Source organism: Herpailurus yagouaroundi, unplaced genomic scaffold, assembly GCF_014898765.1.
Source record: "Herpailurus yagouaroundi ecotype Mexico unplaced genomic scaffold, PumYag 189, whole genome shotgun sequence".
In the NCBI taxonomy this organism is placed as follows: Eukaryota; Metazoa; Chordata; class Mammalia; order Carnivora; family Felidae; genus Herpailurus; species Herpailurus yagouaroundi.
Window position 1 is genome coordinate 12930338 of NW_024412420.1, and position 15553 is coordinate 12945890.

Sequence of the window (15553 nt, forward strand, 5' to 3'; positions counted from 1 at the left end):
TGTATTTTTAATTCACAGGTCATAAACCTCAGGAACAGCCCATGGCCGGGCCTCTCTGAACTTTTGTCATTCTATTAGATACTAATGACATTATATAAATCTTGTTTTCTAAACTTTTTGTTCACTAAGAACTCAAAACTCCAACTCCGGTTCTTTGTCATTTTCAATCAACACTTACACCTTTATTCTTTCTTTGGACTCCTATTCACAATAAGTCACAGACCACTATACACTATAAATCTTAAACCTTACTTCATTGAAACTCTGTTATTCCATAAGTTTACTCCTAAAAATGGTTAATTTGCAGCAATTTTAATGGCCAAACAGAACTCTTCAGACTCTTGGAAGTGGCAGGACACCGAGCCATGGAGAGCAGACTACCAGAGGGCACCGGAAGGAAGGTCCTGATTCATGCTGATCCGTGACTTAACACATGGCACCAGATAAGTCAACTTGATTTCCTATGTTAAGCATTTAGGAAAAATTAAATGTCCCACTCTGGATTGAGTGCCAACACCTTCTCTCCACTCCTATCTCAAGCTATTAAAGATTACCTGTGGCAGCATTCTTTTGTTGGAACTTGGTTAAATACATGTTCATTCCTTTCTTAAAGTCCTGAGAAAACACAATTTTTAAAATCCAGGAGATTAAGACCTTGGAATTTATAGTGTATCTGCATATTAGTACTCAAATTACCTGAGTGTCAGATTTACTGAAAAACACATATCCCTCGAATGTCTACTACCTTTTATTTAAGAATGCATACGCTTTGCCTTCTACTTTTGCTTTTAAGTTTTATACCAGCCTCCCACACATCCCCCAAACACATTTACACATCATTCATCTAAGAGACCACGAGAGTCAGTATAAAAAGAAATGGAGGTATAAGCCAGATCAGAGTATATTCTTCTAGAATCTAGAAAAATTACTTAGGAACTTAATTTAAACGAAAGCAGACATTTTTTTTCCATGCAAAACTCTATGATTTCACCATAAAAGAATGGAAGATTTTTTTAAACTGCTTTTTTACCTTATCCCCAATGTAGTCATGGAGCATTCGGATGACAGATGCACCTTTGCTATATGATATAGCGTCAAATATCTCATCGACTTCAGAAGGATGTCCCACACTGACCTGGCAGACAGTGTGATTCAGGGTTATAACAGGAAGCAGACAGCCAGTAATACTGAATTACATAAAAAGCTTTCTAGGAAAACCCTCCTAACTCATAAGATACTTTTCTGCCTTTAGCTCACTGATAAATGCATAATGATGATCCTTAAAAAGCATGTAGTAACTAATACTAAATAAAGTGGAATATATGACATGATCCCCATCATCTCTGAGGGTCCTGGCTCCGCTTTGCTGGGAGGTAAATCACTATGGATCTATTTACTGGAAGACTGGAGAAGGAAGAAAGGAGAGATGAGAAACATTTTATTTCTTGCAGCTAATTGTAATGGCTTACAATTATATAGGATCCTCGTTAAATACATCAAAGTAGACTGTAAGTCTAGTGTTTTGGAAGCAAAATTAATTCATATAAACTAAGCTGAAATAAGTCAAGAGAAATAAAATATACATAAAAACAGATAATGACAACAATAAAAAAAAAACCATTCAGAATTTTCTTTGAAACAAACAATGGAATCAAAATGTTCCCTTATGCATACTGCCCAATAGGCATGGTTCTCCCATTCTTTGCAATAAAAATGTACTTAGTGAATGTTTATGGGTACATAGCACTTACTTCTACAAAGATCAAATTTTTATACTGCTTACCTTAAAAAGAAACATAATTAGAACTTAACCTTGTGAGATTTTCAAGACTAAAAATATAAGCTATAAAAACAAGTGAACTGCTCATGTAATTTTCTTTTCAGAGTCCTAAGTATCTCTATAACAAATTACTTATTTCATTAAATATGAGAGAAAGGCCGATGGTTGAAAAGTATGGCTCACTTCAATAGGATGGCTGTTATCTAGAGCGTCAAGTTCCTGGGCACGGGTGTAATCAGCAGAAACAAACTGAGTCCAGATATCATACTCTGGGAAGCAGTGGTCTACACACAGATATTCAATCCATGATGCAAAGCCTTCATTTAGCCAAAGATGAGTCCACCATTCCTAAAAACAAAAGAAAGAAATGTGTAAGGAAAACAAAATGCTTTTCATTCCACTAACTTGAAAAAGTCACATGTCTCTTTCACTATACTCTACAACTTACAACTTAATAAACCAAAATTCAGTGAAAAACATTTAGTAAGTCACATGTCTGAACAACAAAAAAAGTGTTTAAAAGAGATGCTAAGAAAGGCCTACTGGTGATATTGGCATTATGCCTGAGGGACATTTCAAAACATAGCTAAGTCACTTTTTATTACCAAAGGTAGAAAAGATGTAAGGAGAAAGGTGTGTGTGTGTGGGGGGGGGGGGGGGTGCTTATATGGAAAAGGGGAAGAGAACAGATAAATGTAGGCAAGAGCCTAAATTGTCAGGTAAAAGTTAGTTTGATAAACCAGAAAGCTACCAGGACCAAACACAGAAAACTAGAAAGGATTTTTATAATGACTGAGAAAAGTTACTGTCAACTGACAAGTTAAACTTTCTAGATAAACAGAAAAGCAGTACTGCTTATATAAATATTAGGTAAAATGAACAGAAATATCATGGCAGTAAGTAGTTCAGTAATGAATGTTGTTTTAAGTATTTATGGAATACAAAATTCTCACCTGTTAATAAGAATTAATAGTAGAGTGGACAAGGAACATAAGTGAGTCACAGATAAAACCAACTTAAAAAAAACCAACTTTTTAGAAAGAGATCTTAATCTAAGTTTCATTAAAGCTGATTAAATCTCTTAAAGAAAGAAATCAATATAAGAATCCACGATAGAGATGCTAAAGGACTAATGCAATGGTGAAAAACAAAAAGGCATTAAAATTTTGGAAAGATCAGATGTTTTCAATACTAGGTGATGAAAGGCTATTTGTCTAAGTGCTCTGTGCACTTATTTAACTAGTAGCTCCCACGAAGATAAGCTGGTACAGAGCTAGCTATTCACCAACCTATCATTAAGCCCTTAAATTTCATTTAATGAAACAACTGACATCTAACAACTAGAACAGTTACTCAAATCCAGTAAAAAGTTGTTTAAAAGCAATATGAGAATGTGCACATATCCCCCCACTAAAATGTATTGCTGGTAGTTTACTAGCACACTTAATTCCACATGAAATTATATGTCAAAATTTTTTTTTTACTCCTACGTAAAATTTTAAACATCCAAAGCAAAAGGAAATGGTTTAATCTCAAGGGCTGGCTTTCTTTAAAAACTCTCTCAGACATGTAATAGTTGTTAAATGCCGTACTTTCTTGCTTATTCCTGTGACATATGGACTCAACTAACATCCAAGTCAGGTTCTGCTCTTTGGCAACCTAAAATGCTATCAGGGAATTTGGCTGGCTCCAGAATTTCCAGTTCTTTCTTTGCAGAGGTACTTCTAGTTCACTCATTAAACCCTGTGCTCCCAAGCTCTAACATAGTTGGCTGCCATAGATCGCACTTACTTAGAGTAAGAGGGGAAAGGTCAAGACTTAAGGACAGAGATCATTCACTGTAAACATTATAATAAACAATAATCTCAATGGAACAGTTGGAAATTTTAATATACTTTATAGTTATTCCCTACTTTCTTTGCTTCCGTTTCTATTAAATTTCAATGTAATATTTTAGTCAATGAGACAACTGACCCCTAAAAGCATTTCAGGGGACCCCTAAAAGCTAATCAAAGATCATGTTGTTATTTATCAGGTTATTTTTCAGCTACTGGACTACATAATAAATATTCCCAAGAAACTAGTGTCAGGCTGGCATCTCACTGCACGGAATCTCTGTACCTAAAAGGAACCCCTGTCACCCAAATTAGTATGACTTCCCATTTGTAGGCAAACCCTACAACAGTTTAGGAAGTGTTTTGTGTTGAATAAAGACTGTCCACGTGCTCCTGGTTAATACTGAGATTCTGATAAACACTTTTCAAAGTGGACCTTCTAAAATAAAGATTTTCTATGATTCATTTATTTTTTAGCACAGTGTTCCAGTCAAACCTGAAATACTATGTAGCCAAAATAATGTACAGCAGGATGAAGACAAATATATTTGAGCACTTAAAAATATTAAATACCATAGTAACAAGATTTCCAAACCATTGATGGGCGAGTTCATGTCCCACAACCAGAGCAACCCACTGGCGTGATGAAGAACAGGAGTTTTTTGGATCGATAAGCAATGCAGTCTCCCTGTGTTTAAAAAAAAATTTTTTTTAAACAATAAAAGTATTGCAATAAAAGCAGGCATGCACGAGTGGGGGAGCTCCCCCCACTAAATAAGATGGTCAAGTTAGGCTTTAGAGATATCAAGAAAACATTTCCTCCGAGTATACAAAGGAGAAAAAGTTCTGGGAAGATTAAAAGCTATTCCAACAGAATTCATACAACAGAAGATCAAAGGTGTGACACAAGTTAAATCATCAGTTTGTAAATAGGACAGCTGCCTGAAATTTTTAAAGAATTTAGTCTGAGGGATTAGACTATTGTGCTAGACAGAGACAGAAGACAGTCCTTCCATTAAAAGAAGGGGACTGGCAAATTGGGAGAAGATGCATTCCACAGTCCGGAAAAGAACACTGAACAGGCTGTCCAAAACTTAACTCATTGAAGCAGGCAGGGCAAAAACTTGTTTACAGATCCTGCTTTAAAAATTATACAACCCACATGTTTGTATTGTGGTGACAGACATGTAAAAACCTGGCCAGAAAACATTAAAGCAGAGAAGGTTCTTCAAGCTGGAAAAATAACTATGAAACTTCTGGGAGGAAGAGAAGGCACCGAAATGAGAAACTCAGCCAAAAATAGATCTAAAAATGTTACTAATGCCAGATGCTCACTTTAAAATCTTACAATCTCAGATAGTAGCACCAGAGGGTGTTCATGTGCATTCCTGAAATGTGCACAGAAGTGGGGGAGGTAGGAGAATTTACCGCAGATCATAAGGCAGAAGCTACTCAACTGCAAGTAGGTGTGAACCTCTTACGAAATCAGTGATTGAAAAGACAAGGCAGGGGAATGTATCATTAACATACCTATAAGTAACAAGGCCCCAGTTCTCCATGGCACCTTCATAAAATAAATACAAACATTTATTGATATATGTACATAACTCTTCCTCAAAATCACAAAATTCAAAAAAGTTATTACAATTCAGCAATAAAATGAAATTTACTTTACCAGCTGCAAAGTCTGCAATAGCAATGAGATCAATTTTAGGTAGAGGATAAGGAACATTGAAGTAGTCCTTATAAAAAGGCAGGGTTTTAGCAGCAACCTACAAAAGTATAAACAAAAGAACCACCTGATAAATATTTCATTGTAGTTCATATAGAAATCCACACAGGAATCCTGTTGCAAGCCAAAACACCTCAAGTTACTAGAAACCAACCCTGGGGAGCCCTACCTCCGAAGACTACCTTAGCCCCAAGCTTTGTTAAGGTTGGCCATTTAAAACTTGGTATGAAAAATATATTACTTATTTTCCCACCCACTGTCTGGATAAATAAATGCCACTGTAATATTCTCTTAATCATTATCTTGTAAAATGTTAATATAACACCAAGGTTGGTAGTTCCAAAATTCTATTAAAAATAAAATCAACGTAGCACAACAAATTTCAGACTAAATTATAAATAATTGTACTAATAATTGATCAGAAATGTAAATTCCCCAACCTGGAGTTATGGACTGTTGGAACAATCCTCTTCAAGTACATTTACCTCTAACGCAAATTTTCCTTGCTCTGCTTTGCCAACAGGGGTGTAAACACGGACACACACACCATCTTTTGACCTTGTTTCTACAAAGTCATATTCACCCACAACAAATGCCACCAGATATGTAGACATGACAGGTGTGCGGGCAAACTTCACTTCCACTACATTTTCATCATCAGGGTACGGTTTCCGATCAATTACATTCTTTAAAAAAAAAAAAAAAAAAGAAAAGAAAGAAAGAAAGAGAAAAAGAAACAAAGAAAGAAGTAGAAAATTTAAACAGGTTTACATTAAATACCTTAGAGGAAATACTAGCCATAAACTGTGCTGCCTCTCCTTCCCCCTTTCCAGTACTGCTTACTTATCTATCCCAATTCAACCATTGCTTTCATGCTGTCAAAATCTCTCCCATTAAGAAGGATAGGAGCACCTGGGGGGCTCAGTCGGTTGCGTGTCAGACTTCGGCTCAGGTCATGATCTCGCAGTCCATGAGTTTGAGCCCCACGCTGGACTCTGGCTGACAGCTCAGAGCCTGGAGCCTGCAGCCTGCTTCAGATTCTGTGTCTCCCTCTCTCTCTGACCCTCACCTGCCTGCGCAGGAGCGCGCACGCTCTCTCTCTCTCAAAGGTAAATAAACATTAAAAAAAATTTTTTTTTAAAGGATACATTAAGAGGTTGGGGGCTAAAACTACCAAGGATCTGTGAGAGAAAAGCAGCAACTTTTCCTGGATACCTATTATATGCCAGGCACTGGGATGTAAGACCTCAATGCTTTTCAAGTGAAAGAAGGATAGAAGGCAAATAATTATTAATGAAGTGTAATTGTGAAATCTACATTTCAAAGGGTACAGATTTCTAAATTTAGCGCATTCTCTATACCAAGGCTGGTTCTAAGCAAATTTGTGGAAGAATCTCCACTTTTACCTACAGAGTTCCTCATTTCTCTTTTTTGTTACCCCTCTTTTTCCTATTCAGGCTCTCCATTTCCTCAAGATCTCTCTATTCTTTCTTCCAAGGAAGACTTACTCAAGAACAGACCTGATAATTTCATTCATACTAAACGGTAAAAGAATATCTCAGTTTAATGTATTATTCTCCTTTTAGGAACATTCGAGAAGAGAATGGCATTCTATCTATGGAATTCTCTCTACCGATAAAGGAGGCAAAAGCCAGTTATTTTCAGGTACAGTAGGCTTTTCCAAGTTCCCCAGATTCGTATTATAGGCTATAGGGTACTCTCTGTCTTAATCAATATACTTCATGTGGTAAATGCCTACTCTATTTATGAAAGAGATCAATGACATCAGTGAAAAGAGCATATTCCAAGAGTACAATCAACCAAAAACCTAAATACACACTTCATTATATGGCTATATCTTTTGGCATTATTAACAAGAAAGCCAGATTTTTTTTTCAGGTAATATTTATTAAACTCATCACTTATTTAGTTTTCCAAATTAAAGTTTATAAGGAATTTCTTCCATGAGGAGGGAAATTCCAAATAAGGCAGTTTTAAAAAAGAGGGCTTACTGGAAATAAGAAAACTAACATTTATGTTCCCATTCTGTATCAAGCATTGTGTGCTAGGCGGTTTCACGCTATTCCATCTAACCAGCAAACTAAATATTCTAAACACTTATTCAAAATTTAAATATACTTACAAACACATACATACCATATTTGATAAAGCTACTCTGTCTTTAGGAACAACCAACGAGATATCAAAAGTTGCTTTGATGGCAGGCTCATCCCAGCAAGGGAAAGCCCTCCGAGCATCCGTAGCCTTAAGAAAAGAATATGAAATCTAAATATTACTGAATTAACCTAACCAACTATTTCATGAAGTAACTGCCATTATCTTATTTCTATCATCCATTCCTTCACTTGTTTAAATGTTTACTTTCTACTCAGTGTCAGGCAACAAGCTAGGCAGTGACTACAAGGAGAACATAGGCTTACTATCACTGCCCCATCAGCAACCCCAAACAAACAGAAACAAACAATAAACAATAATCCAGGAATTAGGTCTGCTACAGGTCTTAACAGTCTATAGTATTAGATTATTTTAGAATATTTTTAACAAAACATTTCAACATCAAAAATTCAATGTAAATGGCTTCAGCAGTAATGTTACAAAACACAGAGCATAGGAGAGTCAACAAGTACACAGTAAGGATTCAGAGCTGGGAACACAGGTTGCTTCTCTGGATTTATTAACCCCCCCCCCCCCCGCCCCGAATCTTCAATGTGCTTTGTTCTTCATCTGAAATGACAGCAACAGGAATAAAGACAGATGCCCTCATCAGTTCTAAACAGGTCATTCGTTTAATGGCATTTCCATATACTACACATAAAACTGCCACCACTTGACCTACTTAAAGAGACCTCATTTTTTCCTTTAAAAATAAACAAAGAACAAATTAATTTGTTTTTTAAGAAAGGCATCTGGGTGGCTCAGTCAGTTGAGCATGTGACTCTTGATTTCAGCCCAGGTCATGATCTCACGGTTGTGAGAATGAGCCCCACATTGGGTTCCACACTGAGCATGTAGCCTGCTTAAGATTCTTTCTCTCTCTCCCTCTGCCCCTCTCCCTCGCTTGAGCTCTCTATCTCTCTCTCTCTCTCTCTCAAAAAAAAAGGGGAGCAAACTTGTTAAGCAAAATAATGTTTAGTGGTTCAGTTTTGAAAGAAACTTGAACAAAACAGAATGAAGTAAAAAAAAAAAAAAAAGAACCGATGACAAGATGCTGTATCTTGAAAAGAAGGAACAAAATATGCAGAAGTAGAGGAAGCACATACTTTTGGAAAAAAGTTTCTCCAAGGAAAATGTTAGATGGCTGGCTGCACTCTAAAAGAAGTTAAATAAATGATGAATTCATTCTACTTACTTATTTGAAAAGTAAATAGTGTATAAGGAAAGAAATGGTAGCACAGAAAACTTTTCGATTAGGAGCAGCAGCAGTAGGTAAATGAATTGATACTAGAAGAAATTAAATGAATTAACATGGATAAGATTTAAAAGTTTCTAAAAAAAAAAAACCAGTTTCTCAAATATCTAAAAGACAAAGTGATGAAAGCTCTCAAAAATTCATTTGAGGGACAGACATTAGACATAAACCAATATGAAGGGAACAGAATAATCATGCAAATAATAGAACAGAACTTTGTCAGAATGTTTATACATCAAGATCGTAATATTTTAGAGAAGAATACCATACCTCAAACTGTGTGACAGCAGCATAACGCACCTCTCCAGAAGGGGTAGTATATTTACTTCTGTAGAAGCCTTTCATTTTGTCATTCAGCTCTCCAACAAAATCTATCTTTAAGGTTCCTGTACCTGTGATTGAAAATGAATGAAAACCACTTTAATATAGATATTAGTTCAAGTTATTAAAAATACGTCCTTAAGACACTAACTTAGCTGACCTGTTACAACGTTCAACTCATTCTTTCCTTTCTCAAACACTTCTCCCAGCAAAGGAGAGAATACAGTATTTACTAAAGGAAATGGCAGACTAATCCTAAAGTTTAGGATTAGTTAGGATTGTTAGGAATCTTAACATCATGTTTAGGGTGACTGCTTATAAAGTTCTTTAACTGTATTGGGGCGCCTGGGTGGCTCAGTCAGTTGACTGTCTGACTTCGGCTCAGGTCATGATCTCACGGTTTCTGAGTTCGAGCCCTGCGTCGGGTCTGTGCTGACAGCTCAGAGCCTGGAACTTGCTTTGGATTCTGTGTCTCCTCCTCTCTCTGCCCCTCCCATGATCATGTTCTGTCTCTCTCTGTCTCTCAATAATAAATGTTAAAAAAAAATTTTTTTTAAGTTCTTTAACTGTATTAACTTCATCTCAAATCACCAATACATAAAGATAAAAACAGAAGAGGAAATGAACATTTGTTAATAAATGTATGACATGTTACTGTGCATGGTGCTTTAAAAATATTTAGAAACTTGAAAGTTGGTATAGTCTCCATTTTTTTCAGATGAGGAAACTGACTTCAATAACTTGCTTGAGGTCACACGATTAGTAAGCAGCAAGAATGAGATAAAAATTTAGGCCTGCTTAATCCAAAATTCATGTCCTTTGCCAATTATGCCATATAAATTGGTCCATTTAGATGAATTCATGCCAATTACTCTATCAGTAAGATAAGACCTTATCTGTTCAATCCAAATGGAACACTGATTCCCTACTTTTGTAAGGAACTATATATGGAAGATCAATGATTTGGCTAGCAAAGGGGCATAAAAACTCTTATAGTCACTTCAATCATTTGAAATGATAAAAGAAATACATTTAATCAATAATTACTAAATGCAAATAAAAATGCAACTTGAATATATATTCTATTATTGTATAAGGGCAAACCAAATTAGACAAAATGGGAGTTTTTGTGAGTATATATACTTTCTTTCACAACAGAAAAATCATTATCTATAGTCATCTATGAAATTCAGATGCATGACAAAACAATAATCCCATTCTACATTTTACAAATTAAACCCCCCCCAAAAACCAACCAGAAAAATGTTGACTTTTACTTGATCCTTTTAAAAGTGCCTATTTATAACAAGAGCTAGAGCATGGGAATCTAACAAATCAAAGACATAGTATGATTATAAAGTAATTAGGCAATCATTCTAAAACATTTTATACCCTAATGTTTTAAACTGTCATTTTGGAATGCCACAGAGCAATGCCACTGACATTGTTTAAAATGTTCTTGACTCTTTATCTTTCTGACATATCCTTTCGGATGTTCTCAAAGTCAAATCTTCACCTTGCAAAATTCAACTTTTTTAAAAAGGTCCAAAAGTCACGAAGAGTCCAAGTCTACAGAATAAGTGAATGACAAACTGCAAACTGTTTCTGGACAAAACACTGTGGTCTATTAAGTATGTCAATTAAGTAATTAAACTGATTTCCTTATGTACCTCAAACTCATTCTGAAAGTAATTTCAAGTGAAAATTTCAGACCTTTGTGGCAAAGTCATCACTCAACAAAGTGCCATGTTCTATTTTTTTTTTTTTTTTTTTTAAGTAAGCTGTGCATGCAACGCAGGGCCTGAACTCATGACCCCAAGATCAAGAGTCGCACGCTCTCCTGATGAGCCAGCCAGGCACCCAAAAAGTGCCATATTCTTAAAATAATCATGCTGGGAAAAAAACTGAAGTTTATTTAAATAAATGTTTGTGACTCTGATTTTTTAAAAATCAGACATTCTGTCTGAAGGGGACAATGAATACTTTCTTAAAGAGAATGACAGATTACTGGGACAGTAAATAAGAATACAATAAAAGAATGTGAAAGAATTCTAAATGAGTGATACCAAATGATATGTATATATAGTATTATATACTAAAGAATTATAGTATAAAATTTGTTTTCTTTAGGAATTCACTAATCTTTAAAAAAGCAGATATAGTCACATTAATAAAGTTTATAAGGAATATCTAATAGATTCTAAAAACCCACTACCTTTAAAGGGAAGTTGTATGATGCAATGTTATGTTGCAATTCCCATAAATGGAAACTGCCAGTCTGTTTTCACTAAGTCAACTGTTAAAATTTCTTTTATGTAATTCATACTCCATGGAAAATCTACTTTTGCCTTTTCCTATTTGGAATACAAATGGATTCAAAACTCGTAACTAAATAAGAAAGGCTGCTTACACTTTTACTCGGTTTTAAATCTCCAAGGCCATCAAACCATAACAAGATACTGATAGTGACCACTTCCAAAAAAGTGGCATACTAAACAAAATACAAAGTATTGGAAAAGGTTATTACCTGAAATTCAAACAAAACACAAGTTAAAGTTTTAAAAAATCATTAATAAATTTAAGTAGTGTCACATACAATACTAATTACAAAATGCTTACACTAATATAGAATTTTAGGGCAAAAACAGGAGAGAAAAGACTTCTTAATAAACGTCAACTTATCAAATTTACAGCATACTGAAGAACTGATTGCCAGACTGTCTAATTTTATACCTGTTTGTGTACAAAATTTACATTGTTCCTCACATTAGACACCTTATTTCAATATCCAGTGTATGCAATACTTATATGCTTGGAATGGTAAACCTTTTAAAACATACAATAAATTCATTTATGAATTAAACAACAGAAAAATTGCAACTTCTACCAAAAACTCTATTTGCTATCCTGCTTAGGATAGAACTGCTATAAAACCTCATGTAGACCTTGAAATACTTCAATAGAATTTAATGAGCCTACTAAATGCTAAAAAGTAAAGACAGATTAATTTGTATAAAAAGAGAGTAAAGGTCTCTGCCTTCATGCCACCATTTCCTGTGAACCTGTTTTTCACTCTTCAAAATGTCAGTATCACCCGGTATTTCTCCAAATACACACACAATTAAGGGGAAAAGAAGGGTACAGAATATGATGTGTGGCATGCTAACCTTTATGGGTTTTTTTTTTAGGTTGGTTTGTTTGTTTAGAGAAAGAAAGCCAACAAGGGAGGGGCAAAGAGGGAGAATCCCAAGAGGACTTCACCCTGTCAGCACAGAGCCGGATGCAGGGCTCAAACCCACAAACCATGAAATCATGACCCAAGCCGAAACCAAAAGTCGGACATTCAACCAACTGAGCCACCCAGGTGCCCCTAACGTCTGTGTTCTTAAACAGTATATACAGACATGTTTACAAAACTATGGAATAGTTTTGAAAGGATACATAGGAAACTGGTTGCTTTTGAGTAGAGCTGAGTTAGGACTAGAATGGCAAACACATTTCCACTATATATCCTATGAATTTTATTTTTATTATTTTTTAAACTTTTAGGTTTTATTTATTATTTGAGAGAGAGAGAGAGAGAGAGAGAGAGAGAGAGAGAGAGAGAGAGGGCAAGCGAGCTTGCATGGGGGAGGGGTGGGAGGGGATTTTTCAGAGAATCTGAAGCACGCTCTGTGCTGACAGGCTGACCGCGGCAAGCCCAGTGCAGGACTCAAGATCATGAAACTGAGCAGAAGTCAGACACTCAACCGACTGAGCCATTCAGGTGCCCCTTTATTATTATTTTTTAATGTTTATTTATTTTGAGAGAGAGAGAGAGAGAGAGAGAGAAAGAGAGAGAGACAGAGAGAGAGAGCGACAGGGAGAGAGACAATCCCAAGCAGGCTCAGAGCTGTCAGTGCAGAGCCCTATGCGGGACTCTATCTCATAAATGGGAGATTATGACCTGAGCAAAAATCAAGAGTCAGAAGCTTAACCGACTGAGCTAGCCAGGCACCCCAACTCTGTGATTTCTAAATACCTTGCTTATACAGCTATTTCTTCATTTTTCAATTTTACATATTATTTTCTTTTTATTATAGAAAGTAAAGTTTTAGCTAAATTACATCTCCCACTCCTTTATTTTTTACAAAGAGTTAAATTTTTTTTTTATGACCATGCAAATCTGAAAATATCTTTATTTTACCCTCTTTAAATTCACAATTTGGCTAAGCACAGAATTAATTCTAGGTTGAGAATCATATTCATTCATAATTTTGAAGGAATGGCTTCATTAGGGTCTAGTTTCCATTGTTCCTGATGGTCTACTACTATCCCTTTTTTAAAAACAAAATATCATTCATTCAAGTATAGTTGACACACAATGTTACATTAGTTTCAGGTATAAAACATAGTGATTTGGCAAGTCTATAAGCTTTGCAGTGCTCATCCAAGTGTAGCTACCACCTGTTACCATACAAACTATTACAATCCCACTGACTGTGTTTTTTATGCTGTACTTCTAATCCCCCCCAACTTATTCTATAAAGGGAAGCCTGTATCTCCCACTCCTTTTCACCCATTTTACCCACTCCCCAGTCTACTGTTATTTTGATTCCTGAACTTGGAAGGTAACCTGCTAGCATTCCCTCCTTCCTCCCAACCCCCTGACTTTGGGGAGAAACTCTTTGAGAGCCTCACTTTTATCCCTGGAAGTTCTAAGATTTGCAATGATACGGCATTTTTTACATTTATTAAGTTAGTCCCTCTCGGTGGTGTACCTTTTCAAAATGAAGATTCCAATCCCCTCAGTTCAAAGGAATTTTCTTGTTTGTGTCTTTAATAATTTTCTCTTCTCATTTTCTCTGTCCCCTCTTCTACTAGATGGATGTTGGTTCTGATAGATTGGTCCTCAAATCTTCTTCCCGTTTGTAAGATTCCTCTATTTCATTTTCCAAAACTTCTATTGAGTTTTTTCTTTCTTTTTTTGTTTTACGTTTTTATTTATTTATTTTGAGAGAGAGGGCACAAACATGTGCGCGAGAGGGGGCAGAGAGAGAGGGGGAGAGAGAGAATCTCAAGCAGGCTCTGCACTGTCAGTGCCCAGCCCCACACAGGACTTGAACTCATGAACCATGAGATCATGACCTGAGCCGAAATCAAGAGTCAGACGCTTAACCGAATGAGCCATCCAGGCTCCCTAAGTTTTTTTATTTCTACTGTATTATAATTTCCAAAGTTTTCTTGCTCTAATTCTGTTTGATAACATTCTGTCCTGTTCTTATTTGATGAATGTGCTATTAACAATATCTCTAAGGATATTCATTTGTTTTGTGGGGTTTTTTGTGACTTTATTTTTGTCTTGTAGCAAGTTTCTATATTTCTATTATTGTCTGGTTTTTGACTCTTTCATAGAAGTTTAGTCAAATATCTGGTAATTGTTGCCCCAGTGACTTTGGGCTTGGCCATGCTATTTGCTTCAACCAGTGAAATGAGAATGGACATCAAGTATACCACCATTCGTGCAGAAGCGTTAAATGTATCTTTATGGTTTGTTTCTGTCCCCATCCCTGAGTTGCAGAAGCTGCTTACTACAGGTCCTAGAAAGAGAAGAGTTGTGAGTTGAGTGGAGCTCTTAGGTAAAGGTGGAAAGAAGGCTGCAGCAGTCCTCAGGGCTGTGTGTAAGCAAGAATTCTCTGCTGTAAGCCACTGAGATTTGTCATCCCATTTGTAGATGAAAATGTATGTATATACTTCTACATAGATGAAATATTTCTTTATTTTTTTTAATTTTTAAAAAATGTTTATTCTTGAGACAGAGACAGAGCGTGAACAGGGGAGGGGCAGAGAGAGAGGGAGACACAGAATCTGAAACAGGCTCCAGGCTCTGAGCTGTCAGCACAGAGCCCGACGCAGGGCTCGAACCCACAAACTGTGAGATCATGACCTGAGCCGAAGTCAGACACTTAACTGACTGAGCCACCCAGGCGCCCCTAGATGAAATATTTCTTGAAGGATTCACCAGATGATGGAAGTGGAAGGGACCAGAGGAAGAGAAATCTCAATTTTTATGTTATATTATTCAGTATCTTTTAATACATGTTCATGGCAAAACATTTATTTTTATGATCATTTCATACAAGAAATCCTAGTTAGAAAAAGGCAAAATGAAAAGAGGACTGATATAAAAAATAAAACTCCGATTTAAAATTTTTCTAGGGGTGCCTGGATGGTTCAGTTGGTTAAGTGTCTGACTTCAGCTCACATGATCTCATGGTTTGTGGGTTCGAGCCCCACGTCAGGCTCTGTGCTGACAGCTCAGAGCCTGGAGCCTGCTTCAGAGGCTGTGTCTCCCTCTCTCTTTGCCCCTCCCCCACTTGTGCTCTATCTCTCTCAAAAATGAATAAATGTAAAAAAAGTTTTTTTAATTTTTTCTAAAAATACTAGGCAATATATTATCAGTATAAAAACTATGG

General features: G+C 36.1%; 1 protein-coding gene across 1 annotated transcript in view; it reads right to left on the reverse strand.

Annotated features, from left to right (window-relative positions):
* NPEPPS (aminopeptidase puromycin sensitive) overlaps positions 1–15553 on the reverse strand; it is an 81468-nt gene that overhangs the window by 21752 nt on the left and 44163 nt on the right. Inside the window, exons 3-11 of the mRNA XM_040497323.1 lie at positions 9048–9169; positions 7505–7612; positions 5833–6033; positions 5291–5387; positions 5146–5179; positions 4189–4303; positions 1964–2128; positions 1031–1135; positions 555–615 (exon numbers count right to left, since the gene is read on the reverse strand). Of these exons, the coding sequence (XP_040353257.1) occupies positions 555–615; positions 1031–1135; positions 1964–2128; positions 4189–4303; positions 5146–5179; positions 5291–5387; positions 5833–6033; positions 7505–7612; positions 9048–9169 (1008 nt within the window). The remainder of the gene's footprint in view (positions 1–554; positions 616–1030; positions 1136–1963; positions 2129–4188; positions 4304–5145; positions 5180–5290; positions 5388–5832; positions 6034–7504; positions 7613–9047; positions 9170–15553) is intronic.